This window comes from Myotis nattereri (genome assembly GCF_964212035.1).
Source record: "Myotis nattereri genome assembly, chromosome: X".
NCBI lineage: Eukaryota > Metazoa > Chordata > Mammalia > Chiroptera > Vespertilionidae > Myotis > Myotis nattereri.
Window position 1 is genome coordinate 151,211,590 of NC_138078.1, and position 17,252 is coordinate 151,228,841.

General features: G+C 44.6%; 1 protein-coding gene across 1 annotated transcript in view; it reads left to right on the forward strand.

Annotated features, from left to right (window-relative positions):
• LOC308511998 (erythroid transcription factor-like) overlaps window positions 1–17,249 on the forward strand; it is a gene marked incomplete at both ends in the record, with an annotated part of 36,006 nt that extends 18,757 nt beyond the window's left edge. Inside the window, 2 exons of the mRNA XM_081081801.1 lie at window positions 16,287–16,412; window positions 16,881–17,249. Coding sequence (XP_080937927.1) covers window positions 16,287–16,412; window positions 16,881–17,249 — 495 coding nt within the window. The remainder of the gene's footprint in view (window positions 1–16,286; window positions 16,413–16,880) is intronic.
• Between the last annotated feature and the right edge of the window lie 3 nt (window positions 17,250–17,252).

The window sequence follows — 17,252 nt, forward strand, 5'->3', positions numbered from 1 at the left end:
AGGTTGACTAAATTTCACTTGGATTTCTGTATTCATTCACTGCTGATACTAAATTGTGAGTGAGAAATTTCAATATAGAATAAATGCTTTTAATAAACTGTAGTTCATGGCGGCTTGACTGTGCTTGAGTTTACAAATCTTAGGCAAAATATTAATCATTTCATATCATTCTTTTATAGTTAAAAGTGTTAGGTTCTTTTAGTGTATTTAAAATATTACCTGGTTTTTATTATTAATAATGTTTATATATGACAGTGTTTTCCCTTGAAAAATTCAAAATATTTGTGATTTAGGAACGTTAATGAAGATTATTTGAGTCATTAAGGGAATTACATTTCAAGACATTAGTTTCCCCCACTTGCTATTTCCTTGAGCATTAGAAATATGAATTTACCTCGTTCTTGCCCTAACAGGGCATACAGTATGGGGCAAAAGTAGGTTTATAGTTGTCCTTAAGGAAAATAATATAATAAATAATAATATAAGAAGACAACCTCTGTGTTTCGTGTACTCACAACTGTAAACCTGCTTTTGCCTCACCTTGTATAGTCTGAGTGGAGAGATATAGTCTAAATGTGAGAGAAATTGTTGTCTACCTAAGAGAGGTAAGCATAAAGCATTTTGGTAGTTCAGTCACTTCCAAAGTGGTATTTGGGTCAGATCTTGAAGAAAGTCTTCATTTCTTGATTTGTCATTTATTAATGAATGGATCATAGACACCAAGTCTGCTTTTCTTCTTCAGAATGGGCTCTCAGACCTTGAAAGCTGGGGCTAGGCCAGAGAAGCTGAGGCTTTGACCTGAAAAATCAGATACCCCCCACTAGTGGTGTGTCAGTTGCTTTTTGACAAGTCAGATGTACATGACAGGGGAGACCAAGCTGACATGAAAGCTAAGTATGAGGTCAGATGATAGGAGGCAGTGGAGCCAATGGCTTGGGGCAGGGATGTAGCAATGAATGCTCAGCAGACAGGCAGCCAATGATGTGAGAAGATCTGCAATAGCAGATCTGGGCCATAAGGTGTGCTGAAACTCAGAATTGGAAGAGGTAGTGGGGTTTGGGAGGGAAGCCCTCCCTCAATCACATGGCTGGAGTCTCTGGGTAAGGTCACAATTTCTAAGCCAATGCAGAAAGCAAAGCTGAACCTCATCCTTGGGAGAACACGGGTCTATTCTGTCGTGGGAAGATCCCAGGCTCTGGTGTAGATTGCCTTGAGTTTGAATCTTGACACCATCACTTGGTTAGTTAAACACATAGCACAAAGCACTTAGTAGGGCTTCCACAAATTAAAGTTAGAGACATCATCTTCACCAACATTTTAAAAACTTTTATTGAATTGATTGGGGTAACATTGGTTAATAAAATCGTATAGGTTTCAAGTGTACAATTCTACAATACATCATCTGTATATTGTATCGTGTGTTCACCACCCAAAGTTAAGTCTCTTTACATCACCATTTATACCCCTTTTACCCTGTTCTGCCTCCCTCCACCTGCCCTCCCTGCCCCCCCCCCCCCCCCCGCCAACCTTTCCCTCTGGCAATCACTACAATGTTGTCTGTGTCTTTGAGTTTTGTTTTGTGGTGTTTTTTTTGTTTGTTTGTTTGTTTTTGTTTTAATCAAGACAGACTCAGAATTAAAGCAAAAGATCAGAGCCAGACTCAAAGTCTTTTTTCAATCAGAGTTTCTAAGAATTGAATGAAAATTCCTTAAATTTCCCCAAATTTACAATCTATATGACCACAGCTTTCTTGACTGTAACATGGGGTCCACTTAATCTACCACACAGGCTGATTGTTCAGATTAGCTGCTGTCATGTATGTACACATCTCAGTGCAGTGCTGGCAAATTGTGCTTGATGAACAGTAGCTGCTGCTCTTATTGTTATTAGCTCTGCTGGAACAATGATCAGTGAAATTTTATTCACGTTAAGAATGGCCAGGTTTCCCCTGTCATTACTTGAACATTAAGATTTATGACTGTGCCCAGCTGGTATTGCTCAGTGGTTGAGCGTCAACCCATGAACCAAGAGGTCACAGGTTCGATTCCTGGTCAGAGCACATGCCCGGGTTGGTGGCTCGACCCCCAGTGTGGGCGTGCAGGAGGCAGCCAATTAATGATGTTTCTCTCTCATCGATGTCTCTATCTCTCTATCCCTCTCCCTTCTCCCCTCTCTCTCAAAAACCATTTTTTTAAAAAAGGTTTATGATTTGTAGTAGGGTGGATCTCCATCTCGTCTCCTCTCCTCACATGTACACAGCACACATGAGGTTAGATCCCAAAGCCTGGGATAAGGTAAGCCTAAGGGAAGGCAGAAGTGGATCTCGCTTCTGGAAAACCGATGCTTGGTAGGAGCAGGAAAAGGGCAGGTAGGTCCCTAAAGATAGGCAATTCCTTAAAAGAGCAGGCAATGCCTTGAAAGTTTCCTGTTTCAACTGAAAGTCTGCCAGTGGATAGTGTGATGAGTTAGCAACCATTCATCATCTTTATCTTCCCATTTCTCACAGATGGATGACACTCTTACTCATGAAAGCTACCTTGCTAATCTCCAAATACAATAAATAAATGTGTTGGCTATTCTTGGGAGTGGAAGAGGGAGGGTGATATGGAAGATGGCAACATATGGAAAGTTTCCTTCCAGTTAAAACTGTTTCTCTAGTAATGTAGATACACAGCAGAAAAGTGTGACCTAAAAGGTGTGTATGGGGACTAACAGTCACTCCATGAAATGATGACACTCAACATACAAATAGATTCTAGTTCTCTGAGTTCAAAGGAAGCACAGAAGGATGTAATGAAAGGAACTGCCTGGGTTCATGCAGTTTTTTTCAAACATTTGTTGACCATGTTGTGTCAGATACTGAACCAGAAGTTAGACACCAAGAAATAACAGTGGTTGATCTCAAGCAGAAGACAGATGATTGTAATACAGGTGCTTTCATATAGGGTACAACACAGATGTGATAGAGCTGGGAGGAGTGGGGTGGTGAGGCAAGTCTTCCAAAATGAGGGGACACCTGGACTCTTTAAAAAAAAAAAAAATTATATATATATATATATACACCTTATTGATTTTTTACAGAGAGGAGGGGAGAGGGATAGAGAGCTAGAAACATCGATGAGAGAGAAACATTGATCAGCTGCCTCCTGCACACCCCCCACTGGGGATGTGCCTGCAAACAAGGTACATGCCCTTGACCGGAATCGAACCTGGGACCCTTGAGTCTGCAGGCCGACGCTCTATCCACTGAGCCAAACCAGTCAGGGCAACACTTGGACTCTTAAAGTGCAAGTAGCACCAGCTCCTGCCTGACAGTTCCAGCTTGCTCATCCTGTAGGCCTGCGCTATAGATTTCAGACTTGCTAGGCCATGGTATCTATCATACCAGGCTGTTCTTTGTTCTTTTGGTGGAATCCTGACTGATAGCCAGTGTAGCACATGTGCCTCAGAATTATTCTGCCTGAAAAGTGATGGTGCTGGGAGATTTATACACCAATTCTCATCTGTTATTGTTTAGATGCCTGGCACATTCACCTACTTGTGGGAAGAGAGGGCTTTGGAGGCCACAGAGAGGTCTCAGGCAAAGAGGCACAGGTGCTAGCAGTAAGAAGTTGGACTGCATGTACAAAAATGGTAAATTCCAAGGAGATATTAGTAGTCCCGTAACACTATCTACACTAATAAAAGAGAAACATGCAAATTGGTGTCACTCTGCTACACCCACCAGCCAATCAGGATGAGTATGCAAATTAACCCAACAAAGGTGGCGGTTGATTTGCATATGCAGGTGTGGAGCGAAGACTGATGACTGAAGAGGATTGGCTTCTCCGTTGCAGCCGGAGCGAAGGCCTGGGTCCTGGGTGCCAGAGGAAACCCAGTGCCGACAGCCAGGGAGGGGAAGGAAGGCCTATTGCAAAAATCTCTTCATGCAACAGGCCTCTAGTCTGCTATAATTCTGAAGGGAGTAAAATTTTCAGAGAAACCTATTAAGGTGAGAAAATAAAATGCGTCTATATCAAAATGTTAATATCCACCCCATCCATGTCCCTGGGCATTCTTGAGGTGCCCCGTACTCTATACACACACACTCACACTCAAATGCTGGGGCTGACCAGCAGACCCTGAGCGATGGATGAATAGATCACTCTGACACACATTTCTGTGAAAGAGAGGCTAAGGGGCCGTTTTGCTTTAGGAGCAAATAGCCTTGATTGCCTGCCTCTTTAGGCTTTTATTGTCACAACAGCTTGAACTAAAATTAACTATTAGATACTCTCAGCAGGGTAAGCATCCTTGAGAAAGCACATGCATCCTTTAAGCAAGGACGTGTCTAAGTAAACACAGGGGGGCTCAGACTTGTTTGGAAAAGTCAAGGCAGGGGCTGCCACCTTCTGCAAGGTCCTCCAGAGGCCCCCAACCTTTCTGAGAATCCTCCTTACAGACCTTACAACCAAGTCCTGTACTTCCCCACACTCAAATAATCACTTTTTAAAATTGTTAAAAGAGTGAACGCTGGCACCTGCACAGATTACCAATGTCAAGAGACTGGTGATGGGGGCTTCCCTATGCCTTCACACTCAAGGGATGTTAGAACTTCTCTAATAAGGATGAATGTCTGGAACTGTTGCATAATAAATCAGGAAATGCAATTGACATGCAATCTATGCAGAGGTGACCTACAAAAATGAAAAATTTTAGTTTTTACTATATTTTAAAATGCTCCTGGAAAGGCTGCCAGGCATAGTAATTAGGACCAGGAGCTCTGGATTCAGACGGCCTGGATTCAAATTCCAGTTGTGCCACTTACTGGTATTTTACCCTTGGCCAAGCTACTTAACACTTAGGTCTTTGATGCTTCATCTGTAAAATGGTTGCTGTGAAGATTAAGTGAATTAATATATTCAAAGTGTTTAGAAGAGCCAAAGGCTTAGAGTAGTGCTATATAAATGTGTTTTTGTTAATGGAATTATTATCATCATCATTATCCTCATTATTATTATTACTGACTCATGCCTTCTCATGAAAGGAGAATATCTTGAGGGACCATGATAGAAAGGAAGTTAATGAGTAATAAGTGAGATCACATCATTAGAACAATTAAGAAGTCATGAATACTGCAATTCTTTAATTAAGGGTTGCCAGAACATACACTGCCCTTTCCTGGTATTTCAAAGTGAGAGCATGACCTTTTATTTTATTACTAGCTTTATTTTCTTTAATAGATGATCAGTATATATCAAGTTTTGTTGACAATGATGATGAATAAGGAAGGAAACATTAAACTCACATGCAATGTAGCTTCACAGGCAGGTCCCAGCTCTTAAGTTTTTCACTTAAAGTTAGCCTCTGACTTACTGCCAAATACCAGAAATGACTCAGTCCTATAGGGTGTGAGCTCTGGAATCAGACTGCTTAGGTTCATCCTAGGTCCTTTCCGCAGTATCTGTGGTCTTGGGTGAACTGTTTAGCCCTTCAGGCTTCAGTCTCCTTGTCTGTTAAATGAAGATGCAAGCAGTACTAATGTCATGAATTCAGTAGAGAAGAGGTCAGCAAATGATGGCTTATAGGCCCAATTTGGCCTGCAACCTATTTTTATAAATAAAGTTTTACTGGAACACAGCCAAATCCATTTGTTTACACTTTGGCTTTCAGAGTGTGACAGAGATGTTATGGCTCACAAAGCTGAAAACAGCTATCTGGCCATTTACAGAAAAAGTTTACTAGCCCCTGACCTAAAGGAATAAATAAGATAATGCATATAAATGTGTTTTCTGGTTCTTGGCACTTCACAAGCGCTCAGTGAATATTAATGACTAGCTTTCTCTATTGCCAAAGATGCAAGAACCATTCACTACAGCTTAAAATATACAGCTAATGTCTGTAAACAATGTGTATCTGAATGAATTTCTGACATGATTAGAAACTCAGCCCAATATTACTGAGTTATATCATTCATTCACTGATTTGTTGTGTCTCAGTTGTGTTCACATATATAGTATATCTACTAGGTTAGTGGCCAGTTACCTGTGGGCATTTGCCTGATTGATATTTATGTGGGGAAGAGACCAGAGGATATTCAGCACCTGTAAAGAGACATTGAAGCCATTGCCAGGTTCTGTCTCTGGTCCTTGGATCTGTGTCTGTGCCAGGGTCCAACCCGAGCAGGTCCAGGGGTTCCCAAAGGCGTAGAGGGAGTCGGCGAAGAAGGAAGGACACGGAGACAGTGTTCAGTTGATCAGCAGCCTAGCCAGCATCTCCAGCCAGGATCTCCAACCAAGTTCTGGTCTCGATCTCCAGAGAGGTTCTGCTGTTTATTGTCTTGTTACATCCGTATTTATCCCAGTTGATTTTAATCCTGTCAATTTCTATTACAAAGGTTAGGGCGTTTCTTATCTCCATTCCAGGGAGTAAAGATTATGTAGCTTAAGCGTGATTGTTTGTAGTGATTAACTACCCGCCTGGCACTTAGTTAAGGAGTTTCATCCCCTCCCTGACTTCAGGGAAAAATTCCTACCTGGGGAAACAACCTTTCTCAGAGAGGTGACCTTGGTTAAAACACACAGCGCTAAGGGGAGCAAACATATTAATAACAGTATGCTATATACGCCAGGTCCCTTGAAACATATGCTGTGCAGATGTTTCTTTCCTGCAGCGACTGTGTCAAGCAGCAAGGATGGAACGGCTTCCGGCATGTCTGAATCTTTTTGAGAGAAAGCTTGCTTTCCTATGAGACTGTGTGAGGCAGGGAAGCATGCTCCCCTCTGCTATTTGGTCCAGGGGCAAATCTATACTAATAAAAGGGTAATATGCTAATTAGACCGAACAATTTCCAGATGACTTTCCAGATGTCCTTTCGGACAAAGCCATGGTGGCAGGGCTGAGGCAGAGGCAGTTAGGGGTGATCAGGCTGGCAGGGGAGAGCAGTTAGGGAGATCAGGCCACAGGCAGGTGAGTGGTTAGGAGCCAGCGGTCCCAGATTGTGAGAGGGATGTCCAACTGCCAGTTTAGGCCTGATCCCAAGGGGTCCCTGATTGGAGAGGGTTCAGGCTGGGCTGAGCCCCCCCATGCACAAATTTCATGTACCAGGCCACTAATTAGGAAATAAAATGAAGAGAAGGACCAGGGGGCATTCCTCCTCTGTCAGTGTGGCAAACACCATGGCTGCAGCTCATTCTGCAGGACTATAGCCTTGAAGGCTTCAGGAGATGGTGTCCTGGCACTACTACTAGTGTCTGTCACTCACAGGGGCTCCATTCTCCTCAAAATTTCACCCAATTTATGGGCACCCATGAGGTTTCTTAATACTAGTTTTTAGGTTTCTCCACTCTGGGCTATAATGTTAAGATCTGCTGGAGAATGCCTTTCCCCTTGGCCCTCCACACTGCACCGGTGGCCCCTGTGAAACTGAAGTTATCAATGTTATCAAATGCTTTTTCACATGCACAGTTGGTGAAACCCAGTGCAATTCCATTGCATACGCTCAACACAAATGTGTACTGAAGACACACTCTACCTACAGAATCCTTGGTTGAAAATGATTTAAAGACCCTACTAAGCCCTGAAAACCATAAGATAGCTATCTACTCTTTGCCATTCTTACTGGTGGAAGAGCTGGAAGAACTTGTCCAACTTCCTGGATTTGTAGATGAAAAAACTGACACTCAGAGGAAGCAATAGGCCAGGTGATATGTCCTTCAGTGAATTAGTGTGAGAGCGAGAACCAAACTCCAGTGGAAAGGCTTGTTCTGATGTGGGAGAGTAATACCTCTGGAACTGGTCTAGGAATTGGCCAGGTGGAGTCTTTTCTTGCCCAAAAAAAGAGTAGTGCCAAGCAGGCCTGCTCCTACCATTTCTGCACCCAGGTCAATAATACAAATAGGGGCCCACATGCTATTTATCTAAAAATATAAACTTTATAAATGAAGTTAGCAACAATTGAAATAAAATATGTTTTATCCTCTTATCTTGACAAATATACTTTTATAAAAGTCTGGAAATCCTGGTTCAAATTGGGATTTTTAGATCCCTTAGTCCCATGCATGCCTCACCTTGTGCAGTAGGGTACAGTTTAGGGAGGACCAGAATGGGATTCTAAAATTAGAGTTCCAGATTAAGGGTCTCTCTTACGTGATTCTAAGCAGAATACTGGTGCCCAGTATAGTGGCAGAATTTTAGAATCAAGACAAGTGGGAACCACAAAAAACGCACATTTTCTAAAGCACATATCAATGAGATATAGTCCTTATTCCCTTAAGTCCACCCCCATTCCCTTCCTGAATCCAGCTGAGCTAAAATGGAAGGAACAAGTCTTACAAACATTTCAGCTAATAAAGGCTCAGTCTGGTAGGCGGGAGGTAATCTTCAGGAACATCTACTTTACAGGGAAGCAGAGAAGTTTGGAACCATATTGGGATAAATAATATGGGGTCCTATAGACAGAAACCAATTAAGTCAAACCTCAGGTTGAAACTTCTCTAGTTCTCATCTCCACATAATAATCTTAATTCCAATGCTCTCAGGGATACCTGAACCTCTTTAGTATCATTCAAAATTAGAAAAGAAAAAAACCTCCATTTTATTACTAGAAGAAGAAGTAGACTCTTTCTGTTCAATTACTCAATATCATAGACCTTTGACCCTTCCCCAGAAAGCTTAGTTAGGCTATTTGATAATTTTCCTGACTTAACATTTAGTGATATTCTATACTACAGGCCCCGTGCACGAATTTGTGCAAGGGTGGGGGCAGATCGGGCTGTGCCGGCTGCGGGGAGGGGCTGCGGGTGGTTGGTTGGCTGGCCCCACCCCCTGGTCGAACTCCCAGTTAAGGGAGCAATTTGCATATTAGCCTTTTATTATACAGGATACTTTTAGCAATAGTGGTAGTGAGTCAATTGGTCTTGAAAATATACATAATTTCATCTTTACTTCAACCACTCCTTTCTGACTTTAGGTAGTGTCTTCATTCCTTATTTCCATATCCAAAGAGAGGCAGTGTTCAATTTTCTTTTTCTTTTTTTTACTTTGTTTTTAGTGTTGACACTATTACAGATATTTTCATTACGTCCCCCCCTTTATCCACTTCCACCCAGCCCTGGCCATACCCCTTTCTCCTGGCAGTCACCACACTATTGTCTGTGTCTATGGGTTAGGCCTATATGTTCTTTAGCTAATCCCTTCACCTTTTTTCATCCAGTTCCCTCTCCCCACTCTGCTCGGAAAGCTGTCAATCTGTACCAAGTATCTACACCTCTGTTTCTATTTTGTTCATCAATTTATTTTGTTCATTAGGTCCCACATATAAATGAGATCATATGGTATTTGCCTTTCTCTGATTGACTTATTTCACTTAGCACAATAATCTCTAGGTCCCTCCAAGCTATTGCTAAACTTAAGAGATCCTTCTTTTTTACAACTGCATAGTATTCCATTGTGTAAATGTACCACGGTTTTTTTCCTCTCATCTGTTAATGAGCTCAGCTATTGTAAATAAAGCTGCTATGAGCATAGTGATGCATATATTTTTTCTGATTGGTGTTTCAGAATTATTAGGATATATTTCCAGAAGTGGGCTCACTGGGTCAAAAGGCAGTTCCATTTTTAATTTTTTGAGGAATCTCCATATATTTTTTCCACAGTGGTTGCACCAGTCTGCATTCCTACCAGCAGTGTACTAGGGTTCCATTTTCTTCACATCCTCTCCAGTACTCATTGTTTGTTGATTTATGGATGATAGCCATTCTGGCAGGTGTGAGGTGATATCTCATTGTGGTTTTAATTTGCAGCTCTCTGATGATTAGTGCCCTTGAGCATTTTTTCATATGTCTATTGGTGATCTGTATGTCCTCTTTGGACAAGTTGTCTTATTTGGGTCCTTAGCCCATTTTTTAATTGCATGGTTTGTCTTGCTGGTGTTGAGTTGAATAAGTTCTTTATATATAGTTTTGGAAATTATTATTATTTTTTACTTTTAAGTTTTTTATTAAGAAATTTTAATGTTGATGTTATTGCACACTTCCCCTATTTCCCTACCCCTTACCAAATGTCTCATTGGCAAATATGTTCTCCCATACAGTGGGTTTCCCTTTCATTTTGTTGATGGTTTCTTTTGCTGTGCAGAAGCTTTTTAGTTTGACAGAGTCCTATTTGTTTATCTTTTCCTGAGTTTCCCTTGCCCTTCGAGACATATTAGCAAAAAATATTGCTACAAGAGATGTCTGAGATTTTACTGCCTATTTTTTTTTCTAGGATTTTTATGGTTTCGTGACTTGTATTTACATATTTTATTCATATTGAGTTTGTTCTTGTATATGATGTAAGTTGGTGGTCTAGTTTCATTTCTTTGCATATACCTGTCCAGTTTTCTCAACACAATGTATTGAAGAGACTGTCTTTAGTTTTCTTATGTTCTCAAAGTGTTTTTGCTTAACATGGGAGCCAATTACATTAATAGCAGAAGAGAAATATGGGCTTAAGCACTTTATACTTTTAACAATACATCTTTAAGAGTTTATTTTTTAAAAATATATTTTATTGATTTTTTACAGAGAGGAAGGGAGAGGGATAGAGAGCTAGAAACATCGATGAGAGAGAAACATCGATCAGCTACCTCCTGCACACCCCCTACTGGGGATGTGCCCGCAACCAAGGTACATGCCCTTGACTGGAATTGAACCTGGGACCCTTTAGTCTGCAGGCCGATGCTCTATCCACTGAGCCAAACCAGTCAGGGCTAAGAGTTTCTTTTGATCAACTAAGGAACTAGGACACTCAGGCCCCTAAGGCAGGTTAAGCATCTCCTAAGATGGTTTACCATGAAACTATTTAAAAACTCTTCACAAAGCCATAGAAGTGATTTGGGAATCAGAAACGTTTCATTAAATAGGTGGTATCACTTAATAAGGAAGAAAGATATACATAGTTATTTTAGAAATGTAAACAATGAAAATTGCATGGACCATTCTACCATGGTCTTATTCTATTTTGTAACTAATCAAAATCCACATGTATTTCTTGAGAACCTTTTAAGTACTTGATACAGATCAATAGTCTCTTGATTTTTAAGGACAACAACTAATCAATACAAAATTGGCAAACCGCTTGAGAAAAAATCAATTTCTGGTGCTAATGTGACCATACTTCTTAGTTGTTAGTTCCAAGGTCTGTATTTTTGCTTGGCTCACCCACTTACCAATTATGAATCATGTTTGGAATACCATCAGTGCCTTTAAGGAATATCTACTGGAGTTGAATCACACTATACACATTATAAAATGTGCCATAAAAATATGTAATGTTTCTGCCTTCAATGAGATTTTAACCACCTAGTATAGGAATTCTGGGAAGATAGCAATCTGAACACAAGTTTTTTGCTTCTCCCTCAAGTTCCTGCTGGAATGAATCTACCCATAAGTTAAAGCTTATTCAAGTGTGTGTCTTTGGGGTGGGAAGGGTTAGGAAGGTGGTGTAAATATGACCATATTTCATTGTAGAACTCTGAAGATACATCTGGTATCTTCAGGCTTCCCAGATGCCCTTTCAGAAAACCAGAAGTCCCCTTCTTTGCAGCATTTCACTCTCCAGCAGGGAAGAGACCATTCTCCCTAATGTAGCCTGGAGTAAGAAGCCCTGAGTCTAAGGATCGGTGAGAGGTCAAACATCAGAGTGCAGGGATTGTCTAAATCTGTGGGGATTAACCCTTTCTTCCTGCTCACTACCATGTCCCTGAGACACTCTGCTGGCCCCATGGGTGTCATCACCCCTGAGGGGGACTGCTGCTATAAACTGCTCCCCTCCCAATGGGGTAAAAAATGACAGCTACTCAAAACTCACATGTGAAGAAAATGGAAATAATGGACTCCTCAGCACCAAACAGTCCAGTTGTTTTACCAGTGGTTACACATTAATAAACTTCTTACCTCATTGATCTGCAAAGCCACTATGGCCTGACAGGCTCCGACAACCTTACATGCAAAGGTTCTGAAAAATATTCCGACACTTGCTGAAAGGAGTGTCCATGTGGTTGATGGGTCCGTTATGGAGACTTAGTAACTCAAAGGAGAGGAACCAGGAGGGTGATATGGAAGATGCAACATATGAAAACTTTCCTTCCATTTTAAAATTAAATCAGAAAAGTTTCCAGAATGATGGAAATGAAATATCTAAGAAACAATGAATGGTGAGCAATAACTTTCGGATCCATTGTTTAATTTCTTCTGCATTTTCATTGCTCTTACAGTAAACCAGGCTATTATAAGCTCTCAGTAGATTGCTTCTTCAGTCACTTCCTAACTGTTCTGTATATGCTGCTTCACTTTGACCAGACTCATCTTTTTGAAAGGATATTTTGATGCTGCTTCCCTTGTACACCTAAAGCCCTTCAGCAGTCTCATTTTTCTTAGGTTAAATCTTCAATGTGCTCTGTGAAGATTTTGCATGTAGGTATGGCTTCATGTTACTTACCCAGCTGTATTGTGTACCACTTTTGCCTTCATTCAAAACTGTGCTTTCCCACAACAGGAATTTTGTACACCCTGAACTTGTTCTGAAAATATTCTTTCCCCTTCTTCACTTGGCTGAATTATTATTCATTCATTTTGAAGGCAGATGCTTAACTAAGATTTCTCTCAGAAAGAATAATGAGACAAAGGTATAAATTACTAAGTAAGAAGACGGCCAACCAAAGGGGGAAGCAACAAACACAAGAGCAGATATTGCCTACAGATTAATAGCAGGGCTCAGATTCAGATGAGAGATAAATCATTGGACTATCTATTAGAGCCTTAAATACATGCATTTCTCCTCTTGCACTCTCTGGGACTGCCACATAGACTGAAATATAGGACAGTTGATCGTGTGTAGAACAGGTTTTCTGTAGAAACAGTTACTGTAAAGTTTAGTGGGCATATCATGACTTGGGGAAACTCATATAGATTAAAAAAGGAAAGGTCTATTGGTGTATTTGTTTCTATTTCTGTAAAGCAAATTGGCATAAACTCAGTGTTTTAAAACAGAGCCCATTGATTTGATCACATTGTTCTGTAGCTAAAGAGCCCCAGGAATGGCTTAACTACATTCCCTGCTCCAGGGTCTCACAAGACTGAAATCAACATGTCAACTAGGGCTGCAGTCTCATCTGAGGATCGACTTCCCACTTCCAATGGCGGTTGATACCATTCAGTTCTTTACGGCTGTTGGACTGGGGGCTTTGGTTTCTTGATTCTGCTGTCCAGGTGTGACTCTCAATTGCTTACCACAGGACCGCTACTTAGGCCAGCTTAGTCTTCAAAGTCAGCATAGGAGAGAGTCTCTCAGCTACTGATTGAAGGAGGCTAAGAAGATAGCAACTAAAGATGATGAGGAATCTTGGATTGGATTCTGGAAAAGCAAAAGGCCAGTAGTGGGAGAACAAGTAAAACCTGAATAAAGTCAGAATGTTGGTTAATAGTATACTACTGCCTGGCCACCATGGCTCCGTGGTTGAGCATTGACATATGAAACAGGAGGTCACAGTTCAATTCCAAGTCAGGGCATATGCCCGGGTTGTGGGCTCCATCCTCAGTGTGGGACATGCAGAAGGAAGCCAATCCATGATTCTCTCTCATCATTGTTATTTCTATCTCTCCCCCTTTCCCTTCCTCTGTGAAATTAATAAAAATATATTTTAAAGAAAGAAACCCCTATCTGTAAACTCCTTGGGAACCCTGATTGACTTCAGGAGCCTTGCTTACATCATTGACAATGACCCCTGACGTCACTCTGCACAACAATCCCTACCTCACACGCTACCCCACAGAGTCCACAGGAACCTGCGATCCAACTCCCAATGTGAACTTCAATCTTGAACTTACATGGAAAACCTTTCCTGAATCTGTGGGAGGCACCTGTCCTGACCCCCTAACTTTAAGTCCAGACCTCATCCTATACAGGCACCGACAGCCTCACCTGGCACAGGACCCCCTGCCCAGACACTGTGCAGGGCTTGCTGACCTAACCCTGTGCTGGCTCCATGGCTCTGACCCTCTACAGGAAGCCTTGCCTATAACAGTGCTGGATTCTGCAGAAACCTTTCCCTGACTTCCAACAGAAATCCGCAACTGGACCTGTATCGGGAATCTCTGACCTGATCGTTCATAGGAACCCCTGAACTTGCCCTCTGGAAACACCCTCCTGACCCTGTATCGGAAGCCCTGATGTGACTCTCTCTGACAGCCTTGGTGTGGAAGCCTTGCCCTCCCCTTGTACAGGAGCCACTGTCTTGACTATGGCTAGTGGCCACCACATGAAACAGCATAGCTCTGGGGAGTCTACAGAATCCTGTAGCAGGCACTGCTATAGGCTTTTCAACCCTGCTCCCCTTTCTTCCTGACTCGCTCACTTCCCCAGCCTCGTTGCAATGACAGGTGGACATGTGACAGTTCTGATCAATCGAGTGAGCAGAGTGGCAGATGCAACTTCCAGGCCTGGCCCATAGGAACCTCTCATGGGCCCTCTTATGAGCCCTGGCTGGTGTTCTCAGTGGTTAGAGCATGGGCTTGTGCACTGAAGGGTCTCGGGTTTGATTCCCAGACAAGGGCATGCACCTGGGTTTACGTTCGATCCCCGCCCCAGTTGCAGCATATGCAGGCAGCTGCTGCCCTGGCTGTCCTGGCAGGGTTCCATGTTGCTGGGGTATCCATGGAGACCCTTAGCTAGGGTAGAATCCCACAAAGAAGCCATCTTAGAAATGGCCAGAAGCCTTCACGAGGCTCTGTGGATCACGTTCCCTGTGTATGTGCAGACCTGGGAACGTACATCCCCAGACTGCCTCATTGGGAATGAATACGGTAAGGAGGTGGGGGTGACCCTAGTTGAGTGGCCCATGGGGCTCCACAAAGTTATGCTAAAAGCCCATTGGGAAAAGGCTGCTGGTGGCTGCAGCTGCCAGAGTGACCACTGGGGCTCAGACCCAGGAGTCACCCAATGGCCAGCAGCTGCTCTGGCAACCTATGGGAAGGAAGGTGGGAAGGCTGGCCACCATGTGGGGCTGTTGGGAATCACTGCATCTTGAAAGCAGGATGGCTTCAGACCTTCTGTTCCCTTCTTTCTTCCTTCCCATACCCACCCACACCCCAAACAGTCTTCGAGGTTAATGCATGCCTCTGCTGTGTGGAGGGGACCCCAGGAGGCTCACCATACACCAGCTGGTCCTATGGCAGCACGGGGCTCTACCCTCCCGCAACGGTGAGCCCCACCTGGGAGTACAACGATCCCCAGGCCTTAGAAGATTCCTATGCAAGAGGCACCTTCCTAGAGAACATCAGGACACCGCCACTGCGTCCGGACCTGTTGGCGCTGGGGCCTGCGGTGCCTTCCTCCATCCCTGTCCCCAGCAGTGCCTACGGGCCCCCCGACTTTCCTAGGAGCTTCTTTCCACCAACCAGAAGCCCCCCCAATCCAGCGGTCTATTCCTCCGCCAACCTCCAAGGAACCCTGCCCCTGTCCACCTGTGGTGAGGTTCCCCCAAAGGGACAGGGAGGTTGAGGAGGGGGATGGGGTCCAAGGCAAAGTTGGGCTGAGCCTGGTCCCTCTTGCCCCTGTCCACCTCACCAGAGCCCTGGGATTGTGCGCCGTGCAGGGTGGTTCTGAGACGCTGTGACAGCATGTGTACCAGGCACAGCGAAAGTCCGGCAGAGCGAAAGTCCGGCAGAGCGAAAGCCACTCCTCAGTGCCACCTGTGCAATGCCGGTGGTCAGACGATGACCAGGCACAACAAGCCCCAAAGGCGCCGGGTAAGAGCCCAGGCCGGCCTCCCCTCACCCAGGTACTCTGTTCTCACTCCGGGCAGGGATCTCTCTCTGCCCTCACACTCTATGAGAACCCACATGCCCCCTCCCTGCCCCATCCACTCAGGGACCCAGCTCTGTACAGCAGTGTCTACCCTCAGCCCACCCTCGGGCTGCAAGCAGGCACGCCGTCCACTCCCTGCACAGCAGTTTTCATCCTTGGCTACACACTGGGATCACCGTGGGGCCCTCCCGAGATGGGTTGATTTACTTGGTCTGGGGCGCTGCCTGGGCATCAGGATTGTTTTCGACTCCCCAAGTGAGTCCAATGTCCGCCAACGCTGAGAACCACTGATGAAGCACCCCACGCCATTTGGAAAGCCCCGGGACAGGAGGCCATGTCCTCGCCCCTCAGAGCACCCTCAGTCTATGCCTTGTCCAGGAAGCCCTGCCTGCACCCTGACCCTCACCTCCTGGGTCCTCCACCCCCCAATGCACTGACCCTCACATTCTTGCTGCCCCCAGAAGGTCAGCAAGCGGGCAGGTGCCCAGTGCACCAACTGCCAGACAACCATCACGGCAGTGTGGCGGCTGAATGCCAATAGAGACCCCGTGTGCAACGCCTGCGGCCTTTATTACAAGCGACACCAGGTGCGCCCTGCCTCTTGGAGCCTGCCCCCTGCACCCCCATCCCTCTAACCTGGCCTTCCTTCTCCTTTTCCTTTCCTGTATTCTTCCAATCTCCCTTTCTCTCTTCTCCCTGTTATTCTACTCCCTCCTCCTTCCCTATCACCCTTCTCTTCTCTACACCTTCATCTCCTCCCTGCCTGTCTTTTCCCTCCTGTTCCCTTCTCTCTCCTCCATTTCTCATTTCCTTCCCCCTCCCCTCCAGCCATCAGCTAGTCCTATGGCTAGAGGCTCCCTCAGCCTTTCCATTGCGTAGGGCCTCACAAGCTCATGACTCCTTAGGGCATTATCTGTGCCACAGCTGGGGCCTGCTCCCCTAGTCCTTGACCCAGTTCCCGACTCTGAAGGAGTGGGGTGGAGAGGGTGTCCCTGGTGGAGACACAGAGGCAGAAGTCTGAGGTTGGGGAACACTCATGGCCTCTCTTTCATCAGGTGAACCGACCACGGACCGTGCAGAAGGGTGGTATAAAGTCTACAAAACCCAGGCCGTCACAGAAAGAAAAGAAGCCAGTGTCGAGCCTGGGAGGCACAGGACCAGCGGATGCACCGGCTGGTGGCTTCATGGTGGTGGCTGGGGGCAGCGATGGTGGGAATTGTGGGGAAGTGGCCTCAGGCTTGAGATTGGGCCCACCTGATACTGCCCATCTCTACCAAGGCCCGGGCTCCGTGGCGCTGTCAGGGCCTGTCAGCCACCTCATGCCTTTCCCCGGGCCCCTGTTGGGTTCACCCACAGGCTCCTTCCCCACAGGCCCCACGCCTCCCACCACCACCAGCACTGTGGAGGCGCCTCCCAGCCCATGAGGA